Here is a 25,372-nt window from a genome sequence, read left to right as displayed (position 1 = left end):
CATGGCAAAGATGATGGACACTTTGGTGAGGCAGTCATACTTTGCCAAATCCATGCCATGCACAATGGGAACAACTTAATTTTTATTTTACTCATTGTTTTGTATGCTAATGTTTAGTTAAAATATTTCTAGGCAACAAAAGTGGTCAAAACTTTTAAAATATATCTGCACAAAAAAATTTATAGTTGCATTATTCATGAATTAGACCCCTTCGAAGCAACAAATTTTCCTCAATTAGATGAATTGACAAATGAATAAATGTGGTACCTCTGGACAAACAAACATGAGTAAAAGAGATGAGCTTTTTCGGTTCGTTACTGTTGTCTTGAGTAGAGAAATAGTTGTTTCTTTTCACTGGTTCCTCTCTCTCAACTGCTTAAGTTAGTACAGATGCAAAACACTAAGGTGGCTTAGAGAAAAAAAAAACCACTGAGGAAGGGAAAAACAAGGAACGGAAGCCAGATTAGTCCAGCCCCTTGGAGAGGATAGAACAGCTAGGACATCACCTGCGAACCGGAAGTAGACTCTGCTGAGAGGAACACATCCGGTCTGTGACCTCAGCAGAGCGACGGCCCGGCGACTTAGACGCTGCACGCAGGACCTTCCGCCTGCAACAGCCGAGAGCTCATCGATCCTCAGGTCAGCCAATACCTGCCTTTCCCCAAAGGTCCCTTCCTAAGACCACCAGGTCCAAAGACTAGCTTTCAAATAGGAACTGAAGTTCCGCAACTATGCCCAACCTCTCCAAGGCCAAGAAGAAGGCCTCCATGCCTTCCGGCGTGGAGACCCGCGGTCCAGGGCGCCCTGCACTTAAGAAAACGAAGCGGGTGCCAGACTCTCCGGCTAGGGGCCCTAAGAAACGAGCTTGTGAACAGGGTCACCACGATATGCTCACAGAGCAAGCAGACACAGAGCATGCCAAGGGTGCTTTACTGAGCCGCCAAGAGAAAGTTGAGACCCGTAGAAATCCACAAGAAACCCCGCAGGCCTCGGGCCTAGCGACAGTAGCCACGGCTATGCGCTCCACCCTCGCGAAGGAGCACCAGTCTTTCTCGGGCCTGGGGACCACAGCCATGGACAAACGCGTGCCCAGCGCCAGGAAAACCCAGGCTTCGTCTAGCTCAGTGACCGCATCCATAGCCACGGCTATGCGCTCCACCCTCGCGAAGGAGCGCCAGTCTTTCTCGGGCCTGGGGACCACAGCCATGGACAAACGCGTGCCCAGCGCCAGGAAAACCCAGGCTTCGTCTAGCTCAGTGACCGCATCCATAGCCACGGCTATGCGCTCCACCCTCGCGAAGGAGCGCCAGTCTTTCTCGGGCCTGGGGACCACAGCCATGGACAAACGCGTGCCCAGCGCCAGGAAAACCCAGGCTTCGTCTAGCTCAGTGACCGCATCCAAGTCCACGCGATTGGCTCTTGCCAGGAACAAACGGGCTTCATCAGGCCCAGGGACCACAGCCATGACTATGCACTCGGCCATGACCAAAAAACCTCAGTCTTTGTCTGGCCCGAAGACCAAAGCCAGGGCCACATGCTTGGCTGTTGACAAAATACCTGCCACAGCTGTAGCCACTGCCAGGAAAACTCAAGTCCCATCTGGCCTAGTGACCAGAGCCACGGCCGCAAGCTTGCCACTTACCAAAAACGGCACTACCACAAGACAGTCTCTGTCAACGGACATGGGACAACCAGTTACAGAAACAACGAACGTGAACACTGGCCCTACAAGAGAGATGGCCCAGCAACAGCCACTGACTATCAAGAAAAAGCCTCCTGGAAAGCAGCTCCATTTCAGTGTAAGGCTGACAGAAGGGTCCTCCAGATTCAAAGATATCGTGGTGAGGAAGCAAGATGGCTTCACCCACATCTTCTTATGCACAAAGTCATCAAAAGATAACTCACTTAACCTGGAAGTGATGAACGAAATTCAGAATGCTCTGAACAAGGCTGCTGCTGATGACAGCAAACTGGTACTGCTTGGTGCCATTGGCCATGTCTTCTGTTCTGGCCTTGACTTTGATTACTTTAAGCAGCGTCTCTTGGTGGACAAGAAAAGAGAAAGCATCAAGATGGCAGAAGCCATCAAAAGCTTTGTGAATACTTTCATTCAGTTTGAGAAGCCTCTTATTGCAGCAGTCAATGGCCCAGCAATCGGACTGGGAGCTTCTATGTTGCCTCTTTGTGACGTGGTTTGGACTCATGAAAAGGCTTGGTTTCAAACACCCTATGTCCACTTTGGCCAGAGTCCAGATGGCTGTTCCAGCTTTACCTTTCCCAGGATTATGGGAGAAGCTTCTGCCTATGAAATGTTACTCAACGGGCAGAAGCTGACAGCACAGGCGGCTTATGAGAAGGGCCTGGTCTCCCAGGTATTTTGGCCACAGACTTTCACCCAGGAAGTCATGATTCGAATCAAGGAGCTCGCCTCCTGTAATGCACTCGTCCTGACAGAGTCGAAAGCCCTAGTGCGTTTTAACACCAAGTTCCAATTGGAGCAGGCCAATGAGAGGGAGTGCACAGTGCTGAAGGCTATCTGGGGCTCTGCAGACGGGGTGAATGCCATTTTGAGATACTTGGAGAAGAAAATCCAGTGTTGATTGGCTGGACTGCCACTGAGGGCCCTGGGACTGGTTAAGCAGAACCCGTGCCCTTCAAGCCTGAAACAAGCTCACCAGTAGCTCAGTCCAGGAAGCAGGACTGGAGCACCCAAGCTGTCTGAAGAACTGGGACTTTAGAGTGACTAACTGCAGAGTACCTTTAGTCAATACCCTTAGCTTACATCTTTATACAAATAAGAATGAAAAGGTAATGGTGCGCGCTTCTTTGGCTACTACCATAGTGAAAATGTGTCATTCATTTGGGGTAACATAAAAAATAGGGAATGATTTTTGGTTTCTTGGTTGGTTTTTGTTGTTGTTGTTGTTTCCCCCTTCTGATGTGATTTGGGGGGGGAGGTGTTTCTTTGCTTTCTCTTTAATTTGTTCACTTTACATCCTAATTGTAGCCCCTCCCCTCATCACCTCCCAACCTACCCTTCCTTGCTCATCCCACCTCCTCTCTCCCCTCGTCCTCAGAAAGGGTGAGCCCTCCTCCCCTAACATCTGACCTCAGTCTATCAAGTCTCATCGGGGCTCCCTACATAATATTTGTGTTCTTTACTTATTTTCCTTTCAGAACAGAGAGTCAAGGGGATATTAGCCAGGATCATATCCCCTTCTAAACAGAGATATGTAAAGATCTGAGACATTTATTTTGTCTCCAGGAAAAGAGGTAAAAATACCCTAAGAATGGGAAATTCTAAAACAATAAAAGGGGGGAGCTTTTAGGAAAAAATATTTCTGGTTTAAAAAAAAAATCTCAACATGCACATAGATTTCATGTTGAAATATTGGCTGGCTCACCCTTTGTTATATATGTCCAGTTTATACCCAGTTAACATGAAGAAACCTCTGTCTTTGTAAGCGACTTTAAACTGTAGTACCAGTGCATAACCGAGTAGCTTAAGTGGGAGTGGCAAAGTTAAAAGTTAGTTCTAGTGCGTTTTAAATCTGTCTCACCCTATTAAGGATTAACTGCTTCTTGTTGGTGGGTGAAAATTATTTATACAAAATCTAGGTTTGCTATTTGTAAAGATGACTGGTGTATTGTACCAGACAACCTTGAAGTTCCTGGACTGTGATTTTGGGTTAACTTAGTCTATATTTTAGTTAATAAGGTAAATATTAGTTTTGCATGCTATTAATTACAGTGAAAATATTACTTTATATACAGTCTTAATTCGCTATATGGAAATAAAATTGGTATATTGCACCAAAAGATATTTATGTTCATAACATGTAACTTCAGTATCACTTAGAATAAAATTTATTTCGTCAGGTAAAATTCTTTTCACACGCTATTAATTATAGAACTTTTAGAATTACCTTGTATTTGACAGTTAATGCTCTAAGACACAAAGAATGAAATTCTGCCATTTTCTGGAAAATGGGCAGAAATGGACATCATTTATATTCCCTGTATCTAATACAGCCTCTTGATGGCTACCAGATAAATGTTAACTCAAACTGACTATCCAGAAAGTAAAACCGCTTATTGGAGATGCTTAAGCTTAGTAATTTCCCCCCAAATTATACTGATACCGGTCCTTAAATACACTAGATTAAGCAGGTATACCTTTAAATATATTTTTAGGACAGGGAGTTATTTACTTTATAACCTAGGCTACCTGAAACTCATAATCCTCCTACATCAGTCTTTTAGTACTTGAACTGGAAGTATACATTACCACACTTAGCACTGAAAAACACCCTGAAAGGTTGTTAGTGCATATAAATTAATAGCAGTGAGAGACACGTTAAGCTTATATTGCCAGTTGTTTGTGATTAACACAATTCAGAATTTAATTGTGGGGACATCAGATTTTTTTTTCTTGTGCAACTAATACCATGTATAGTATACAGAGAGAATTTTGGAGAAAGCATGTGAGGTTGACGGTAAGAGTTCTGGCCTGGGATACAGCTTCAGTAAGGTCATAGTCCCTTTCTTGGCCTCAGTTTCTTCTTATGTAAAGTCATACATTACACTGATTCCTGTCCTGCATTGATCTGCTAATTTCAAAGGGCGCATTTAGCATCCTTCTGAGATGACCCTGAGAGGCTTCCATTCTCTTATCGCCTGCCTACTGCTGCACAAGCTCTCTACAACTGAGCCACATTCCAGCCCTAGTCAGAATGTTTATTGAGTATACTGATGAGCATGCTGTGCTTCCATTTATGCAGATGTCTTTGTTTTCTCTATCATTTTACTGCTGTTTCTCTGCCAGTTCATTTCTCAGTGGACTCTATTGTTCTTTGATCCAGCCTCCTATTAACACAGTTTTGTCTCCTTGGCCACCTCTCTCCCCAGCTAATCATTGCTGAGAACTGCGCTTTTTATTCAGTGCTCAGAGAACTCTATTCCTATTTTCTTTCTTCTGGAATGCCTCCAAATATAACAGTGCATGTACTTCACGAGCCTGTCCTCTGCCTTTTCTGGTTTTGCTCTCTGTGGCTTGTTTAAGAAGAGTATTTACTATTAAAATTCCCTTATAGCTGTTTTAAAAATGGCATCGTGCAATTTACAGGCAAAATGATGGAACTAGAAAAGACAATCCTGATTGAGATAACCCAGACTCAAAAAGACACACATGGTATGTACTCCCTTATAAGTGGACATTACCTGTTAAGTAAAGGACAGTCATGCTACAATTCACAGACCCAGAGAGGCTAAGTAACAAGGAGGGCTCAAAGGGGCTGTGTGTGCTTGAATCTCCCTGGGCAGAGGAAAAACAATAGATTTTGCAGGTAGACTGAAAGTGGGTAGGGATGGGAACAAGAGGGATCAGGCCGGATTGGGGGAAGAAATGGAGGCAGTGAGTACTGGGAAAAACAACAGAAACTGGGAGACATTTGTAGGCAATGTAGAAACCTAATGCAGTGGAAACTCTTGAATCCACGAGAGTGACCCTAGTGCAGTCTCCTATTACTGGAGGATACAGAGCCTGAAATGGCCATCTTCTCTCACTACACAAGGCTCCTAGCAGTGGGACTCAGACATCAACCCAAGCACAAAACCTTCGACCTACGATTTGTCCTGCCTGCAATATGTTCTGGGGTAACGGTGGCACAGAACTTATGAGAGTGACCAACCAGGGACTGGTCCAACTTGAGGCCCACACCACGAGAGGACGAGAGGGAGGCCATGTCTGATATTGCCTACATGGCCAGGACCCAGAAGCTGGATAGCTCAGAGACTCAGGATAGACCAAACATGGCTGATGGGGGGGGGGGGAGTCAATGAAATGATTCCTAATGATAGTCTGCTATACACACAGATTGATGCCTAGCCCAACTGTCATCAGAGAGGCTTCATCCAGCACCTTATATAAACAGATGCAGATACACACAGCCAAACATTAGGTGGAGCCAGGGCAACCCAGCAAAAGAGGGGGGAGAAAGGATTATAGGAGCCAGAAGAGTCAAAGACACCATGAAAACACAGCCCATAGAATCAAATAAGCAGGGTTCATAAGGGCTCACAGAGACTAAAACCACGAACACAGAACCTGTACGGATAAGAGCTAGGTCATCTGCATATATATTGTGGTTGTATAGCTTGGCGTTCTTGTGGAACTTCCAACAGTGGGAGTAGGGGTACCTTGGACTCTTTTGCCTACACTTCGGGACTCTTTTCCTCCCACTAGGTTACCCTGTCCAGCCATGATATGAGGATTTGTGTCCAGTCTTATTGTATCTTGTTAGGCCATGTTCAGTGGAGATCCCTGTGAGGCCTGATCTTTCTTTTTTCTTTCTTTTTTTTTTCTGAAGGGAAACAGAGGAGGAGTGGATCTAGGGGACAGAGGAGGTATAGGAAGGGAGAGACTAAGAGGAGTGGAGGGAGGCAAAACTGCCGTCAGCATGTAATGTATGAGAGAAGAAGAAAAGTTAAACAAACCTCCCTTATAGATTTAACACGCCACCATTCTCTCAGTTTCTTGAGACAGGGCTTGTCTATGTAGTCCAGGCTAGCCTCAAATGTGTGACCCACGGCCATAGTCTCCCAAAATCTGGAGTCACAGGTATACACCAACATACTCAGCAAAGTTTTGTGAAAAAGTTATTTCTTATTAGTATATATACATTATACAAAATGACAGATTTCATTATGGCACTTTAATACATACAAATCACATATATTGCTCTTTTATCCCCCCCTCGTTACCCTCTCTTGGCTTTTTCTTCCTCCTCGTATTGTTTCCCTTTCTACTCTCAAATTATTCCCTTTTACTTTCATGTCATATATACATATATAAAATCTATATTCCATATATTAGGAAAAAGCATGCATTAATTATCTTTGAGTTGGGTTTGTGTTCACTTTAACGATTCATAAAACTTCCCAAGTCCCCAAAGGTACACATATCTAAAAAGCCACAAGCATCTGAAAGACATCACTTCAAAGAAGCAGTTTCTATCCTTACAGCAATACAACCATGTAGTTACTATGTATGGTGGGTTGACTAGAAATGGGCCCCATAAATTCGTGTGTTTGAATGCTTGGCCTTAGGGAGTGGTATCATTAGGAGGTGTGGCCTTCTTAAAGGAAGTGTGTCACTGTGGAGGTGAATTTTGAGGTCAGACATGCTGAAGCTATGCCCAGTATAACTCACAGTCCCCTTCTGCTGCCTATAGATCAAGATGTAGAACTCTCAGCCCCTTCTCCAGCACCGTGTCAGCCAGCACACCACCATGCTTGCTTTCCACCATAATGATAATTGACTAAGCCTTTCAACTGTAAGCCAGCCCCAGCTAAATGTTTTCCTTTATAAGAGTTGCCATAGTCAAAAAAATAAAAATAAAAATAAAAAATAAGAGTTGCCATAGTCATGGTGTCCTTCATAGCAATAGAAACCCTAACTAAGACACTATATTTGCCCAGGCCAACCAATGGGGCTGGACACAGCCCACTCTTTCAGTATTTTCTTTTATTATACACAGTCACATAAGGCCACTTTCAAGCACACATATAATGTACTTTGAACATATCTTCCATATCCCTCTATCCACCTTTTCCCCTCCCATTAGTCCACTTTGATCCACAAACAGTTTCACTTCTATATTCATCTCATCAGTACCTACATGATTTTAAGAACTCATAACATCTAGGACCCACAAATGAGAGGACAGGTGATTCTTTTTTCTTTTGAGACTGAAGAAATACACCTAATGTTATTGTCTCTAGTTGCATCACAAGTGATACAACTTAAGATATCATTCTAGAACACTGTGATTGAGAAATCAGCAAAATAGATGTCAAAGGCAAAGAATTTGCCAAGCATTATGGCACCCAAGCGCCTGAGACAGGAGGATCACGTTTCAGACCAGATACATAGCAAAACCCTACATAGCTATCAAACAAACATGCAAATTAATAAGAACATTAATGAAATTATGTGATTTCAAAGCCTCGGGTTTCTTTATGCTTCACTGGTAGATATTTTAAATTCATGGTTATTCAAACAAAGCCAATATATCACTTTTGACAAAAACAAAAACAAACAAACAAAACCACTACAATGACCTAAGCAATGAACAATGCCTGTAGCCAAGGCAGGGATAACCAGAGTTTCAAAAGCAACAATGAAGTAGAACACCAGATGTCTATCTCAAAGTACAAACAAAACTTCAAGCTATCCTTAGTATTTCCTACCTCTAATAAACCAGTCTGTCAAAACCTAGGGTGTATAATTATGCATCTGGCCTGAACAGCCTGACCTTATCTACACACACCCTGATCCTGGGCCCCAAGGAGCTGAATCTGTTACCAGAATCACGCGGAAGAATCTGAGTGAATACTTTTCTCTATGGATTATTCAGCCTGGTTCTATTCAAGCTCTGCAGAAATCCACCTAAACTCTGAAAGGTTTAAATCTTGCATGGCAGTAACTAGAGAAAGTGGGAAACCTTTCTAACTGCATCAGGAAATCTGGCAACTGCATCTGGGTGTCTGCAAGAATGTGAACTCACTTTAAGAAACCAGCAGTGGAAACTGCAGAGGACAGAGGCAAGATAGAGGGCGGTTCTGGAGTGGAAGGCGTGTTGTCAGCGATGGAATGCAGACCAATAAAATCTGAACATGCTCCTGACATTCAATAACTTGAGTTTCTAGCTGATAAACATGGCTTAATCTCTCTCTCTCTCTCTCTTTTCCTCCCTCCCTCCCTCCGTCCCCCCGCCCCCCCGTTCATATTTGATTGTTAAGCTATCTATGGCAAGAACAAGGGGCCAAATGCTTTCAGGATGAAGTATTTTCCTATTTCAATAAAATGGAAAGGTTAGAGTGAGAGCTTGCCTGAAGTTTGAAAGTTTGCCTAGCATTTGATCAAACCCTAAGGTTTGATCTCTAAGAGAGGGGAAGAAGCAGGGAGGGGTGTTGGACAGAAACAGGAAAAAGAACAGTGAATGGAAAGGGAGGCAGAAGGAAGGGAGAAAAGGAGGGAGGGGAGAGGGAGACTGCTAATTGAAAAGTGACTTCTTATTGGGTATCAGATGCTCTAAAACTGACTGTAGTAAATGGTTGTAAACATTTGTGAATATACTAAAAGCCATGGAATTGCACAGTTTTGATGGGTGACTTGTTTCATATGAATTATATCTAAATATGTGTATACTGTATTTTTTCACAGCTACTTCTATGTTTTTATAGCAAAGTGGTTTTTTTTTTATCTTTCTTGTATGGCTACTGACTTAGTAGGGATACTTCTATTGAGATGGATGCATTTAAAAATCAGGTGACAACTCAGTTATTCTGAAAAAAAAAATACACTATTCCAAGACCTGGGCAATAAGAACTGATCATTAGTTACTTACATTAAGAAATGATTTGGGCTGGAGATGTGGCTGAGTGGTAAAACACAGGAGTAGTGTGCACTGTTTCTGTCACTGCCCATAAGTCATTGTCTTCAAGACTATCTACCTTCGGAGATCATGTACTCTTTTCTCAAATGTATTCTCTTTATAAATGTGGTTGATAATCCAGGAAAACTGTGAATTTCAAACTTTGCCTGCCTAGAGGAATAGAACAGAAGAGTCAGGCAATTACCATGTCACAGCTTTCTATAATACTAACACTAAACTCTACACTCTTATAGGATTCTTACTATACCATATTTACTTTAGTGTCAGACACTTTTATGAGCGTAATCTCATTTATGAATTCATGCTACCAAAGTGTCAGTCTTCGTTTATTCTGTGTTTTATTTTGTAGGAGAATTATTTTGTAGGAATTTTGTAGGTTTAATGTGGTACATTTCAGATTAGCCAGAACTATACAAACTAGACAGTGAGACTACCTCAGAAATAAATATTACATTTTTATAAACTAGGTATGGTAGTAAACTACTGCAATTCTTGCGCTTAGAAGGCAGTGACAGGAGGATCCATAGTTTGGGGCCCACTTGAGTTACACAAAAAGCTCCAGGCCAGCCTGGCCCCTTTAGTGAGACTCTGCCTCAACAAAACAATAGCTAAAAGAGACCTAGAATCTAAATCTAAATGGCTCCTGCAATTTGCCCATTTAAGAAGATAGAATTTCACTTTCCAGGTTAAGAAAGTAATGCTTAGAGAAAATAAGTTCACTAATCCTAAGTCGCACGATTATTGTGTAGTACAAATACAATGTGAATCTAAAAATACCACTGTCAAAAGCTATCTATAATAGTGTTTCACTTACAGGCCGCCTCCATTTCTTTTCCTATTATCTAATAATAACAGTCATGGGCTGCGGTTTGGAAGTTTTTCATTTGGAAGATTCGATAGGGTAACAACCCGTTTTTGTGACTTTTTCTTCTCAGTTTTGGAGTCATGGTATAATTCTATAGCCCTGACTGCCCTGGAATCCACTACGTAACTCAGGCTGGAATCAAACTCCCAGAAATCTTTCTACCTCAGTCTCCCTAACGTTGAAATTAGAGGCATGATGAGCCACAGCACTAAGCAGTGTGCCCTTTTGGCTCTTCCAAGGTTCCCTTTTTGTATGCATGTGCAAGCAAGTTCGTGTGTGTGTGTGTGTGTGTGTGTGTGTGTGTGTGTGTGTGTGTGTGTTATATGCATACATGTGTGCAGAGAACAAAGAAAGATGGCAAGTGTCCATCTTACCACCCTTAATCTTATTCTTTTGAAACAGGATCTCTTCACTAAATTTAGAGACAGGCTAGTGGCCATCCATCCCCAACAATCCTCCTGTCTCCACACCACACTGTTCTTTACACACCTGGCTTTTTATATGGATTCCTAGGATCTGAACTCAGGTCTTCATAGATATGCACAGCAAATAACTCTTACATACTGAGCCATTTCTTCACCTCAAAGGGTTTCACTGTTTAACCCAAGGTTCAATTCAAACACATCTGTGCTGGCCGACCTTGGTTGTCAACATAAGTACATTTAGAATATCTGGGACGCAAGCCACTAGGCAGTCCTGTGAGGGAGTTTCCTAATCATATTATCTGAAGAAAGACCCTCCATAAACTGGGGCCACACTTTCTGGTGGCAGCACACATCAAAGGACATGAAAGAAGAACCTTCTGCCTTTTGCCTGCTTGCCCTCACTCTCGCTGGCAAGTCCGCCTATCCTGTGGCTGCCAATTTCTCCAGGATTCCAATGTCACTAAAGACTAGCAGCTCTCCAGGAATCTTCTCAGACTTCAGTACCAGAGAGACGCCCAGCCTCATGGATTGAACAACTACCAGATTCCCAGCCTTCATGCCCTATGACTGCCATTGTTGGATTTCTCAGACCATTTCTTCTAAACCAGTCAACAACTCCCATTTTGGATTCCATTAGTTTAGTTCCTTAAAAGGACCCTGACTAACACAACATTTCTGCTTTTACAAAGAAAAACTGAGACACCCTTTCTGTTCAGCAATGGTTAGCCTCTTAGGTATAATCATTTTCCATGTCCTCCTGGGACACAAGCCTCCTGGCATAGTTTACTGTCCAAATAGCACCAATCTTAAAGGTTTTCTTGTGAGTATTAAATAAATTAACATGGCCGGGCTTGGTGCCGCACACCTTTAGTCCCAGTGCTTGGGAGGCAGAGGCAGGCAGATCCCTGTGAGTTTGAGGCCAGCCTTATCTACAGAGTCCAGGACAGCCAAGGCTACAGAGAGAAACCCTGCCTCAGAAAAAATAAATAAATAAATAAATAAATAAATAAGTTAACATGGATAAAGTAATTAGAACAATGCCTACAATTATCTCTGTGTATATATACATTAAGTACTTGATGTTTACAAACTAGTCCAGTAGCATTATGTAAATCAACTCAATGCTCTTAAAAGGAGTGACTTGAGGTATAAAAAGACAGTTTGGGAAGCATTACAGGAAAGGGAAATTAGACTACTTTGCTAGATTTACAAGTATACAGCAACAATCCCAGAGCATGAAAGGTTGCAGCAGGACAAGTATGAGTTCAAGGCCAGATTGATCTAAACATTAAGTCCCTGTCAGAAAGTGGGGGAGGACAGAGGGAGGGAGGGAGACAGAGAGAAAAGGAGGGAAGGACGGAGGGAGGAAGGAAGGGAGGGGGGGGGAGAGAACTCCAATAGGTCCCATGAATATAAATGCAAAATTACTAGCAAAAATGTCAAAATATCAAAAAATACTATCAAAATATTAGTAGCTGAATCAAACAAAGTACAAAACAAATTACATATCACAACCAAGTGTGCTATATATGTCAGGTATGTAGAGGTGGTTTATCACTTAAAAATCAATGCAAACCATCCCGTCAATAGGCTAAAGAAGAAAGCATATGATTCTATCCAAGGAATCTGACTACAAAGAATACCAATGGGGAACTCCTTCAACTTAATAGAAAACCCACAGGTAAATGACAAAAACTAGCTATTTTCATACTATCACTAGAAAACAGACAAGTATCTCACCTCTTGCATATAGAATATTTAGTTTTCTGGAACTGGAACCTGCAGAAGGAACAGAGGAGACAAAAAGGAAGCTAAAGCTATGGGTGCCTGTGCTAGTTTCCTGTAGCCTTGTAGGGTGACTCAAAATCCCCAGCTGTTTCCTTTTAAATTGGCCAATAAAATGCTATATCTGCTGGCAAGTTTTCAGTGAGGAAAAAACTACCCAAATAGCAAGCCTACTTCTAAGATTCCTTGCCCCTAAAGGGACAAGATAGGACACCAGGTGCAAGAGGGCTTACAAAGCCAAAAGATAGAACTCCCATATCAGAGCCTCAGATGGCCCTTCTTCCCTCCCCTGCAGCCTCTCCTCTTCCTGTTCCTCTTCCTTTCTCTCTCTGGAATGAAGAAGTCCTCAGGCCAAGCTGACCTCCATCTTGACCATCACTGTTATCATTGATGGGAGAGCCACAGGCGTAGCTTGAAGCCACAGGTAGTACAATGAGCTTTCTACTTGATCATGGCAGCCACTAAAATCATTCCCTGATATGGCCTCCTGAGATCTTTTCAAAGTTGCAATGATCCTTCCTCCTTTTGTTTGTCTCCCAGACTACTAACTCTGTAGTTAACTCTCTGGGAAGTAGATATTACCTCCATTACTCTGCCTGCCCACAGCCCTCCAGAAAAATGGAATGTGTAAATCAGATGCAAAAATAACCTGTTAAAGAGCTTCATCCAGAGACTCATCTCCCTCGGAAGGCAGGCATTCAGCTCTCAGCACTTCTGAGATGGATAATTTATGGATGTCATTTTTTTCCTACATTCATATTTGTTTCCAGATGAGGAAAGCCAGTCTCTAAGACAATTTGCCCCTAGACTCAATGAAGCTGAGCAGGTTATCAAAGATTATGGGTTACAAAGGCAGCCTAGTCCATTGGGAAAATGAGATAGACCTCTTCTTCTGTAAGGCAACACAGACACTAATTAAAACTTACCTCCAGGGCCCTCAGAACTACCTATTAGTGTCTCTGTGGAAAGGCCCTTTTCCCCCACTGCACCATGCTGTCTTTTCCTACCAGCAGAAAGTTCCCAGGAATTGCCAGCTGAAGTCAGCACTCCTGAGTTAAACACTGGAAACATAGGCCCTTAGGAAAGTAAACACAGAAGTGGCCTTACCTATCCGTGAAACAGGAGCAGGTACACAGGTTTACTGTTTGCTCCTGTCTCATGTCTGTCTTTGGCCCTAAGCCAGTTTTGTTTCTGTCTTCTTATATTCAAGATAAGAGTTCTGAACTACCGTGCTAAATTACCTAAAGTAAATCACTGCATTCAGTGTTTTCCATTGGTATGACCATCTACCATCCATTTTTGTTCCCTCTAAAGGACTGGAGGATATTTAATCAAGGTTAAGTGCAGTATGTATTTCTGAAAGTAGGCTAATGCCTCATCTACAAAACCCAATTCAAACCACTTCACACACCACTGTCCCTTTGACAAACAGCTTTGGAATTGAATCCCTAGATTTCTTTTTTTTTCTTTTTGTGGTTTTGTTTGTTTGTTTGTTCTTTGAGACAGGGTCCTGGACTCACTTTGTAGACCAAGCTGTCCTCCTACTTTCAGAGATCCACCTGCCTCTGCCTTCCAGAGTGCTGGTATTACAGCCGTCTACTCAAGAGGTTAAAATAAATAGTAAATGTAGGTCTATGCAATGGTCTACTTTTGCTCTGTGACAGTGTTTTCCTCTGCAACATCCCCTTTGTCCATTACCCACTCTTGCTCTTGAGAGTGTATTTTGTTATTCTGTAATAAAATTACCTATCTTCTACAATAAAAGAGTCCTCACAGAGGCATACTGAAGTATTCAAAGCTTTAACATATATAAGATCTTTCTTGGCATATTTAAGACCACAGATTTAATTTCCGTCACCCAAAACAAATACAACTATAAATTATCCTTTTATTGATCTCTAACATCCATTCATAAAACAATTGTCATGGATATTGTTTGAGACTTCTTGACATGCTAATAGTCACTTTGGCTACTGAGTGCTTTTGTAATCTCTCATGCCTTCAGTCCAATAGCAAATGTCTTCAATGAGATGATTTCCAGACTGTAATATTCCTATGAGTTTAAACTTCCTTTGTGATAATTATTTTAACATATTTGTGTCTTAGCCACAGCAATAACATTTTCCTTCCACCATTTATCAAAATCTGTTTCATCTTTTATTGTGGAAAATTCAATTTTAAAAATAATGATAACAAGCACTGGTTATATTCAATCTTTCAACTTTTGTAATGTCAATAACCTTACCAAATATAAATAATGATATCCTGTGCTAAAGATATATATGTACATATATACATATTAACTGTCTTTGGAAAAGTTGATCTGGAGTCCGGCACAGTGGCACATGTCTGTAATCCCATCACTAGGGGAGGTAGAGGCAGGCGGATCTCTGTAAATTGGAGGCCAGCCTGGTCTAAAAAGCAAGCCCTGTCTTGAAAAACAGAAAGAAAGAAAGAAAGAAAGAAAGAAAGAAAGAAAGAAAGAGAGAGAAAGAGAGAGAGAGAGAGAAAGAAGAAAAAGGAAGAAAGAAAAGTTCATCTGAGGGCTGGAGTGGTGATTCAGCCATTAGAGTACATACTGCTCTTTCAAAAGACTGGAGGTCAATTCCTGGCACCGCCCAGAGCAGCTTACAACTGTGTTGAACTAGTTTCCAAGGGATCTGACTCCCTTTTCTGGCCTTCTTGGGCATCAGGCACCCATGTGGCACTCTTACATACATGCAGCCAAAACATTCATGCACGTGAAATCAAATGAATATTATTTAAAAGGAAGAGTTGAAATTTTTACTTGACTTTTTTGGGGGGGCAGGGGGAAGCAAGTCCCTTGTTATGTAGTCCAGACTGACTTTGAACTCACAGTAACCCTTCTACTTCTGCCCTCCAAGTGCTTGGACTACAGGCTCTGAGTCACCATGCCCAGATAAGAGTTCATTTTCCTGTTTCCATCCAGATGGATTTCATATTCTCTAACTATATTCAATTAAATTGTACTTAACTCTGCCTTCATAAGCAGGGAACTGCAACCTAATTTAGTACAGAAATAACCTGTAACCTAAAGTTAGGTTTTATTTTTGTAACAGGTAGTTGAGTTTCAGCCAACCACAGCAGCTAAGCTTCGGCAATCACAGGTTGCAAATGGATCAGACCAGTCCACTTAAAGTAAACGGCTCCCCACATCCTTAACCAAGCAGCTGTTTCTGTAATGTCACCTCTTTGCTTCTTTCTATAAACAAGGTCTGCCCACATTGCTGGGTGGAGTTCTCTGAACCTCTCCTGGTTAAGCAATACCTGATTTATGAATCACTCCTTGCTCAAATAAGTGCTAAATTAAATTTGCCTGAAGTTTCACATGTAATAACAGTTAATTAGAACAATAAGAGCATTTGAGGGATCAATTGACTTAAAATCAAAAGAGAATCCCTAGGCATTTGCTTAAGGATGGGAGTTTAGTTTTTTACATGTTATTATTTAAACAGAAATTCATTAACATTTTTAAAAATTCACAGAGGACAGTTGTGTTAGGTTCCTGTTTGCAAGGATAGCAAAGTATCATTAATAGTGTCAAGGTGGGTTGGTGAGCGGGGTGGGGGGGCGGGAATATGGAGGAAGTGGTGGGAGAGTAGGAAGGAGGGGGAGGGAGTGGGATTGCAATTGTGATGTCCAATGAACAAATAAATAAATTAATAAAGAAAAATGTTTTTTAAAAAAGCATTAAAAATTCACTTCTTGAGTCACATTAGCCCCATTTCAAGAGCTAAACAATCACGCGTAGCTAATGGGAACCCATAGACAACACTTCCACAATTACCAAAAGCCTTATTGGTCTACAGCATACTAGGCCTGTATTGTGGATGGGACCATGATCTTTGGAATTCAGAAGAATGTTCTACTCCAGGCTTCTCAACTGCCCACAACTGATTTACCTATGTTCTCTCTAACTCCCACCATGGAAACCTGTAAGGATGCTGATTAGTAAGGTCACGCATCCCACGACGGACTTCAACCGCCTCCATGTTCAGTACTTCTCCACGGGCAAGACTTTTATAGTACAAAGCATAAGTCAATGTGCCCCCATCACTAACCACTGCCCTCCAATGACCTCTACTAGAGAAAAACAGGATTTAAACTCAGTTATCACATGCTGAAGGATCCCACACAAGACCTTCCAAGAGAGTGACATGTGAGCGCAGAGCTAAAGGCTAGGTCAGCATGTTTCCAGGCATGGCAATCAAGAAAACGTTCCAGGCAGAGAGAAACAATAAACTTCAGTGTGGAGAAGCACTAAAGAGTCTAGCATGTTGGAAAGGTTAGCACGAGATCAGTATGGTACATGAGCAGGGGCATGCTTACTACAGTCTCTGAAGGACCCACCAACAGGAAGCAAGCATCTCAGAATGTACAAGCTGACAGGAAGCTATCGCTTCATTTTTCACAAACAGCTCTCAGGCAGGCAGCAGGAATGCCTGCCTGGACAATTACAGCTTCCAGCTGCTACCTTTCCCTCAGTCACAAACTCACCCCAGAGACCAGTGTTGTTCTAATTTTATACACCATAATTACAAGCAAGGCTTGAGCTGAGAAGGGAAGAGTATCAGTGGACCACTCCCAAAAAAAAGTAGAAAAGAGGGCTGGATACGTGGCTCTGCAAGGAAAGGTACTTGGAGCCAAGCCTAATGACATAACTTTGACTCCCCAGATCCATGTAGTGTAAGGAGAGAACCGACAAGCTGATGTTTGACCCACACCCTCCAATACAGACATGAGCAAACAAAATAAAAATAAAGTAGAAAAAAGTAATATTGGTACAAATTTATCCCCCCATGTACCCATCACTATACTTAGATAACATTTCTTACTCTAAATCAGCTCTATGAGATGAAAATTATTTCCATTTATTATATTTCTAAAACTATTCTGCACAAAGAATATAATAAAAATTTAAATCAAAGCATAGTATTTGGTGCAACCCTGCCATGTACTCATCACTACACTTAGAGGGAATATAATTTCATATCATAAAGCTGCTAAAATGGTTTTATGAAACAAAATTCACTTCTATTTTTTTATTTCTAAAACTATTCTGCTCAGAGAATTAAAATGACTTCCCAAAAATCTCATGGCAATAAAGTGACTAATTGATTTTGATTCCTATACCCATCCAATTCATCCTGTCCAATTTGAGTAAAATCTTCTTTAAAAAAAAAAAAACTCAAGAGACAGGGTATGGTTCACTGTTAGAATGTTTACTTAGCATGTGCAAGGCCTTGGTTTGATTCCCAGAACCAGCAAAAAATAAAACAAAATAGCACGCGTGCGCGCGCGCACACACACGCACACACACACACACACACACACACACACACACACACACAAATTATTCCCTCCTTTTCTTCCCACTGAGAGCATATTATTAGCATATATCTGATACATGCAACAGGAAGAACTTAGCAAGACAGTATTTCTAAGGCAAACTACTATATCAGAGAGAGAACTAGGCCCCTGATAATCACGAAATATACAACAAGCAACAGGGAGATGCATTCAAACTTAGGTTACAGCATAACTTCCTATATATCCGTAAGCAAGTCACTTGCCCTCTCTGCGTTCTGGGTACTCTCAAGCAAAATACAAAGCCTGAAAACTAAATGATGATGATACTGCATCAGTTTTATGATACAAGTGCCTCTGCCTCTGCCTCTCTGCCTCTGCTTCTCTGCCTCTGCCTCTCTGCCTCTGCCTCTCTGCCTCTCAGCCTCTCTGCCTCTCTGCCTCTCCCTCTGCCTCTCTGCCTCTCAGCCTCTCAGCCTCTCTGCCTCTCTGCCTCTCTGCCTCTCTGCCTCTCCCTCTGCCTCTCTGCCTCTCAGCCTCTCAGCCTCTCTGCCTCTCTGCCTCTCTGCTTCTCTGCCTCTCAGCCTCTCAGCCTCTCTGCCTCTCCCTCTGCCTCTCTGCCTCTCAGCCTCTCTGCCTCTCTGCCTCTCTGCCTCTCTGCCTCGCTGCCTCGCTGCCTCGCTGCCTCCGCCTCTGCCTCAAGTGCAGAGATTAAAGGCATGTGTGACCACTCCTGGCATCTGTTTGTTTGCTTAATGGAGAAAAAGAAGGCTTGGATTTGAATGGGTAAGGAGGTAAGGAGGATCTGGAAGGTGATAAGGTGGGGAGAAACAGTGTTCAGAATATACTGAACAAAAATAACTATTTCAAAATAAAATTAATAGCCTCCACTGTGTTCATCCTGGGATGGATTAGGACAACAAGCCATAAACACAGCTCTGGTAAGTAATATTAAGTAGAAATATAATTCAAGCCATTTTCTGATGATGGCAGAGAGATGGTGTTTGCCTTGTAAAAAGACCAGAGAAAACCTCTATAAAGATCATGATCTTGACTTTATGGCACATTTGTGTGGTGGTATGTGCAGATTTTCCTTTAGAATATCCTGAGTCTATAATGATCTACATCTTTAAAAATTAATGACAAAAATATTACATATCACACAAAAAAAACAAGTATGGTCAAATCAAAGGAATAAATTAACAAAAACCAAAAACTCACCCCTGAGAAAGTCCAGTTACCACATTTAGGAAACAAAGATGTCAAAATGAATGTCCTAAATATATAAAAAGAACTAATGACAAATACACAGAACTAAAGGGAATCAGGAAAATGATACATGAACAAAATGAGAACAATATTACATATATATGATAAAGAATAGCAAGTCTAAGGAGCATCATTAATCAGAACAGAATGCATATTATAGAACTTTTAGAAATCAAAACTTAAGAAAGGTATAAAAAGATCTGAAGAAAGAATGGGATAAAATAATGATCCCAAAATTAATTTTTAAACATGAATCTATAACTTTAATTACAGCACTCTAGAGGCTGAAAAGAAGGATATCTGAATTTGCGAGCAGCTTGACCTACAGAGTGAGTTCTAGGATAGCCAGGGGTGCACAGGGAATCCTTATATTGAAAAAGCCCAAGAAGAAAAGGAGGAGGAGGAGGAGGAGGAGGAGGTATACACACACACACACACACACACACACACACACACACACACACACACACACCAAGAAGCACAACAAATCCCAAATAACTCAAAATTTACAGGCTAAAACATACTATAAATGGACTGTCAAAATCCAAGCACATAGGGATGCATTCTTTTTTTAAAATGTTTGTTTGTTTGTTTGTTTGTTTATTATGTATATGTTCTGCCTGCAAGTGTGCCTGCACCCCAGAAGAGGGCACCAGATCATATTGTAGATGGTTGTGAGCAACCATGTGGTTGCTGAGAATTGAACTCAGGACCTTTGGAAGAACAGACAGTGCTCTTAACCTCTGAGCCAGCTCTCCAGCCCCCTAGAGATGCATTCTAAATACGTATCCTTACACTTGCAGATAAATGTGACTCGCCTCTTGTCAAAGAAACTTCTTTTTGCAGCAGAAAGAGACAATTACAGAAAGCCATACAACTGGTCAGAATATAGAGACCAACGGACTGTGGGGTGCCCAGAACCAATTTATACATCTAAATCCCATCTATACCTAAGGGTTAGGGAACATCATGGAAGAGGAGGTGGAAAGGTTCCACAAGCCAGAGGGCCTAGATGTCAGCTATGAGACTGTGTCTTCTATATATGACAAGGAAGCATCCCCCATGAAATAGCAACAAAATGGCTGTCTAAACAAGACACGAATGATGACAACACCAGTTGACATGCCAACATGGGTGGAGGAAATGTCATGGGGCCCCACCCCTACATGACCAGCTATAGGCAATCAATGACATGGTCAACCCTAACAACAAATACATTAAATGGGCTCAAACAGTTGTATTTGTATATTTATTCATGTATATGTATATATTATATGTTTATATGTATATAAGAATAGTATATGTATATATTATATGTTTATATGTATATAAGAATAATAATTAAAGAAAAAGAGAACATGAATTTGAGGGGGAGCATGTGGGGCAGGGCATGGAAGACCTTGGAATGAGAAGGGGAGAGAAAAGGTGATGTAAATATAGTAGAAATAATATGAAAAAATTTATAAGGAATTTTTAAAATTATTTTATTTTTGTACATATACATTTATATTATTACACATATACAATAGATTACCTATGGCAAGAAGAATCATGACACAATCAGGAATTATATAAATGTTACATTCTTAGTGTTTTGGCTATTTAATGTGAAAATTTTTTAACTTTAATAAAAAAAACAAATCTAGCCCAAGAAAATGTAAGAGGAGAGGAGAAAGGAAAAGAGGGGCGGCAGGGGTGGGGGGGAGAGAGACAGCACTTGCCTAGCATACATGAAGACCTAAGGTTCAATCCCCAGCATTAAAAAAAAAAAAAAAAGAAAGGCAGGGCATGGTGGTACACACCTTTAATCCCAATGCTCAAGAAGCAGAAGCAGGATTTCTGTATGTTTAATGCCAATTTGGCTACTTAGAGGGTTTGAGGATATCCAGGACTATTTTTAAAAAGGAGGAGGAACAGACAAAAGAAAAACATTAAATGGCATTTTACATACATACAACTTGGATAAACCTGGAAAATATTGTTTTAATTTTATTAAATATCTAGAATCAACAAACACACAGACAGATGAGTAGATTTGAGGTTACTAGAATATGAAGGGAAGGGGGAATTGTTTAATTGCTTATAGTTTCTGTTGGGGATAATGAAAAGTTTCAAAAACAGTATTGATGGTTTTATATTATAAATTCAAATAATGTCAATGAATAGTATACATACACATAGAGAAAATCCCAAATTAATATCATATATATTTAATCCAAAAATGTCAAATGCACTCAGTCTCTTTAAAGTCTATTCTGTCAACCACTATGTGCAGCATCACAGCACCCTCAACTACACCTAAGAGCTTATATACCTGCCTTACTGCTCTCATTCTTGTTCTCAGATCAAATAAAATAGAAAACATGACAGAACTTTCTAGTATGCAACATGTTGAAGTCATGTGTCATAATTTTCTTGGAGGTTTGCATATGAACACCATAGTATTTATTTCCTTAATCCTAGTCAATAAAATGCATTGGTCTTGTTGTGCCTCTTAGCTGAAAGACCGTTTCAGTTGTAGGGACAATTTTCAGTGATGCCACTCAATGTACATAAAACATTTCACTTGATAAACAAAGAGTTCTGCTTAAACGGTTGATGGCTTCCCGTTAAGAGCACTTCCTTACAGTGTATCATGAACATGTGGACACAAAAGATTTATTCACCTAGGTTGGCAAAACACTGAACAAAGAGAAAGGAAAAACAACATAGTAGCTGCCAGTTCTTGCTCTGAGGAAACAAGAAGAGTTTCCAGGGAGCTTACGTGGCATAAAGTGCCAGGAAACATGGTGAGGATCAATAAAGTGGCTGTGACATCCAGCCTTTGAAATGGCTCCCAGACAAGACCCACCACAGACACACACAGTCAGCTTCCGGAGAGGGTTCTTCAGCCTTTTCACCCTGCTCAAAAGTATTAGAAAGCTTCCCAACAGGGGTCCCGGTACATTGCCAGGCTCTGTCCTGAAAGTAGTAGCGCTCACAGCAAAACACATCTTAGCCTGACTCTCTTCAGGGAACAAAGGGTAAGTGCTCCAAACACCAATCATAGCTATGAAAGGGCGTTCTGAAGGGCAAGCGCCAGGCCAATCACTTTACACAGGATAGCAGTCCATAAAAGGGGGTTTGACACCCAGTTCCTTCATAGTCATGGCCCTGAACTCTGTTGCTTTTACCCCTTTGTTCAATGACATCTAATTTCCTTTTACATTTTGTTTTGGGCAACACATTCTTGCCTTGTGTCCAACTCTCCCTGGCCTCAGGTGCCCTAACTAGAAACTGCTATTTCTTCCTGCTGATAAGTGGAGACAGTCATCATGCCAAGCCTCCAACTGCCAGGTTCTGACCTCAGCCCTGGCCTATATGCCCCAACGACCTTGGAAAGGATGAAAAGGGACAATGTAGTATATCTTACCAAGCTTCATAATGTGAAAGTCTAAAGCACGGTGGCTCCTGCAAGCTAGGAGTATACCTATAGTTGTGAATACTACCCAAACCTTAATAGGCAGATCCTAGTAGCCTTTCATTTTTTGAGTTTTATTTTGAGGCAGGGTCTCCATATGTATCTCAAATTGACCTCAAATTCTTGGGCTACTCAACTCAGCATTCTGAGGAACTGGGACCAGAGGTTTATATAATACTAAGTCTGCCTTATCCTCATTTTAGAGTGGATAAACGTGAGAACAATGAAGGTTTAAGTGACTTCTAAGGTCTCAAAGTTAAATGACTCAGGCTTCAAAAAACTTCCATTTAAATCTCAGTCCTTCCAAATTTGTCAGCTCAATGTAAATAACACATTGAAATTAAAAATCTAAACCTATAAAATTCTAGACAAAAGTCAAAGCTTACTTGGCCTGTGTGAGGGCCTGGGACTGAACCTGACCAGTAAAAAATAAAGATAACATAAATTCACTGTGACCTACAGCTAGGCGAAGTGTCCTTAAACATTACTTCATACACAGTCCACTAATGGAAATGGAAACAAATTGAATTCATCAAAATCACAAATCCGGAGCTCAGTGGGTAAAGAGCATTTGTTGCTCTTGCTGTGGACTCAGATTTGGTTCCCAGCATCCACATGGTGGCTCACAACTGTCTATAACTCCAGTTCCAGGGGATCTGACCTCCATATACATACATGCAGGCAAAGCACTCATACATAAAAATACAACAAAACATGAATTACAAATGTTTTGCTCTGTGAAATATGCCATTGAGGGGATTTTTTTTTAAAGATAAGCTGTTAGAAAATACTGACAAGTCATATGTCTGACAAGAAATCCATATTCAGAATATATAAAGCACTCACTAAACTCTAAAGTAAGAAAACAATTATATAATGGAAAAAATATTTGATCAAAGAAAATACACAGAAAAATACACAAACGAAGCAAATAAAAACTTAGATACTACTCCACTCACTACACACCAACTAGCATGACTGAAAGAAACTACAACTCTTATACAAGTGGTAACATAAAACGACTAACTTTGGACAACGGTTTGTTAGTTTCTTGTGTATTAGCCCAGAATCCACAGCCAATTTCTTTATAGAAATAGTCACAAGAAGCCAGCAGCTGCATTTGTAATTACCAAAAAAAAGAAAGAAAGAAAGAAAGAAAGAAAGAAAGAAAGAAAGAAAGCAAGAAAGCCCTGGAATCGATCCAAATATCCTTCAGGGGGGAATGGGGAAACAAACTGGTGCAAACACAGGCAGGAATACTATTAAGCAATAAAAAAGAATGAACTATTGACATATTTATATGGGTCATAAGGGAATTATGCTGAGTGGGAAAAAATCTATCTCGAAAGGTCACATGTTCCGTGATTCTTTTTATACAAGTCTTTAGAAAAGCCAAAGTTAGAGAGATGGAAAACCAACCACTCAGCGACTGCCAAGAGCAAAAACCTCCACAAATATTGAATAACAGTACCAGGATCCTCTACATACAGGATAATGGAAGGCATTTGGGGTTTTGTTTTGAGTGACTGGGCGTTATTGAGACTTGTGCAACACTCTCTTAGAAGACATACTAACATGAAACACGCATAAAATACCAAGCTACGTCATCAGGAAAATATTGTAAAACAAGAAAAGGTCCCTGAAGTCAGAAGACACCCACTTTTATCTTCCTCTCAGTGGGGACAGGATGGGATTGAAAGGGAAGGAGGAGGAGGAATAAGAAAGGGCAACGTGGGGAAGAAAGACAACATCTATCACAATGTCTTTAATATGCAAAATGTGTTTGTGTATATGCATATGTCCTGAAAAGCAGAAGCAGGAACTGTAGGGCAGGGAGTCACTGAGAGGGCGAAGGGGATCCAAAGAAGTGACAATGGAGGAAAACATAAGCCACATCCAGCAATATGTGTAAGCAGACGTCAGCGAACCCAAGTATTTTTTTACTCTAAAAATTAAGGCTTATCTATGAGTAAGTTAAAATAGACTGCAGAACATCCACCAAAAAATAGGTCTCTCTACAAAGGCAAACCGTGAGTAATATTTTCCCAAAGCTTATTAGAATACACAAAGTTCACTTTCATTCGTTGGGATAGGCAAGATGTTGCAGTATTTGGGCCACCCGAGAGGAGGGTGACGGTCATCTCGCTTAGCATGGAGCTTGCATTAAAAAATGATATTAATCAGCATCAGGAGTGGAGGGGGAGAAAAGCGGATCACCTCTCATGTCAGACCAAGTACAACACGCCTAGGTCTATTCAAAACACATCCTGGCCCAATCAAAAAGGAATTCGACAGGCAGTGCTGCAGGAGAATCCTCTGAGAAAAGCTCAGCTCGAAAAACAAGGGAAAATAACTGGAAAACAACAAACTGTCCTAAAGAGGGCGAATCTCCAGGGATCCTCAGAGGGCTCCAACTTGTTCTCTCAATGCTTTTCCTCATCACATTTGTTACTCTCGGGCAGAAGAAGCCCCATGGCACAGACTTCTTTGTTGATTCCTCTCCCTCAGCCTTGCCGGTAACAAAGCTGAGCACTGACTCCACCTTAAGCAAGGCGTAGATTCCTAATGAGTTCCCTAGGGACAAATCTACTAGGCACCACCCACGCTGACCAACACTAACTGGAAAGTGAAGCTAAATTTCTATGTCATCGACAACTACTGGGAAGAGTTGCAATTACAAATAGAAAAGCTAGCCATTTACTTTACTCCTAGTGACTACTAGGGCACAGTTGGAACAGAACAGGTTGCAAGGATTTCGTCGCATTTCAGCTTACTGTAACAG

At 41.2% G+C, this 25,372-nt stretch overlaps 2 protein-coding genes across 5 annotated transcripts in view; one reads left to right on the top strand and one right to left on the bottom strand.

Moving 5' to 3' along the window:
- Nucleotides 1-25,372, bottom strand: part of OPHN1 (oligophrenin 1) — a gene marked incomplete at its 3' end in the record, with an annotated part of 303,761 nt that overhangs the window by 232,652 nt on the left and 45,737 nt on the right. The gene's annotated exons all lie outside the window — the stretch shown is intronic.
- Nucleotides 563-2,886, top strand: LOC311601822 (chromodomain Y-like protein). The gene has a single exon (XM_084789548.1). It carries the CDS (start codon nucleotides 732-734, stop codon nucleotides 2,598-2,600), a length of 1,869 nt encoding a protein of 622 aa, XP_084645674.1. The 5' UTR covers nucleotides 563-731; the 3' UTR covers nucleotides 2,601-2,886.

This window comes from Acomys minous, assembly GCF_964271855.1.
Source record: "Acomys minous genome assembly, chromosome: 7".
In the NCBI taxonomy this organism is placed as follows: domain Eukaryota; kingdom Metazoa; phylum Chordata; class Mammalia; order Rodentia; family Muridae; genus Acomys; species Acomys minous.
The sequence above is the reverse complement of the archived record's forward strand: the minus strand, read 5'-3'. Positions and strand labels throughout refer to the sequence as shown.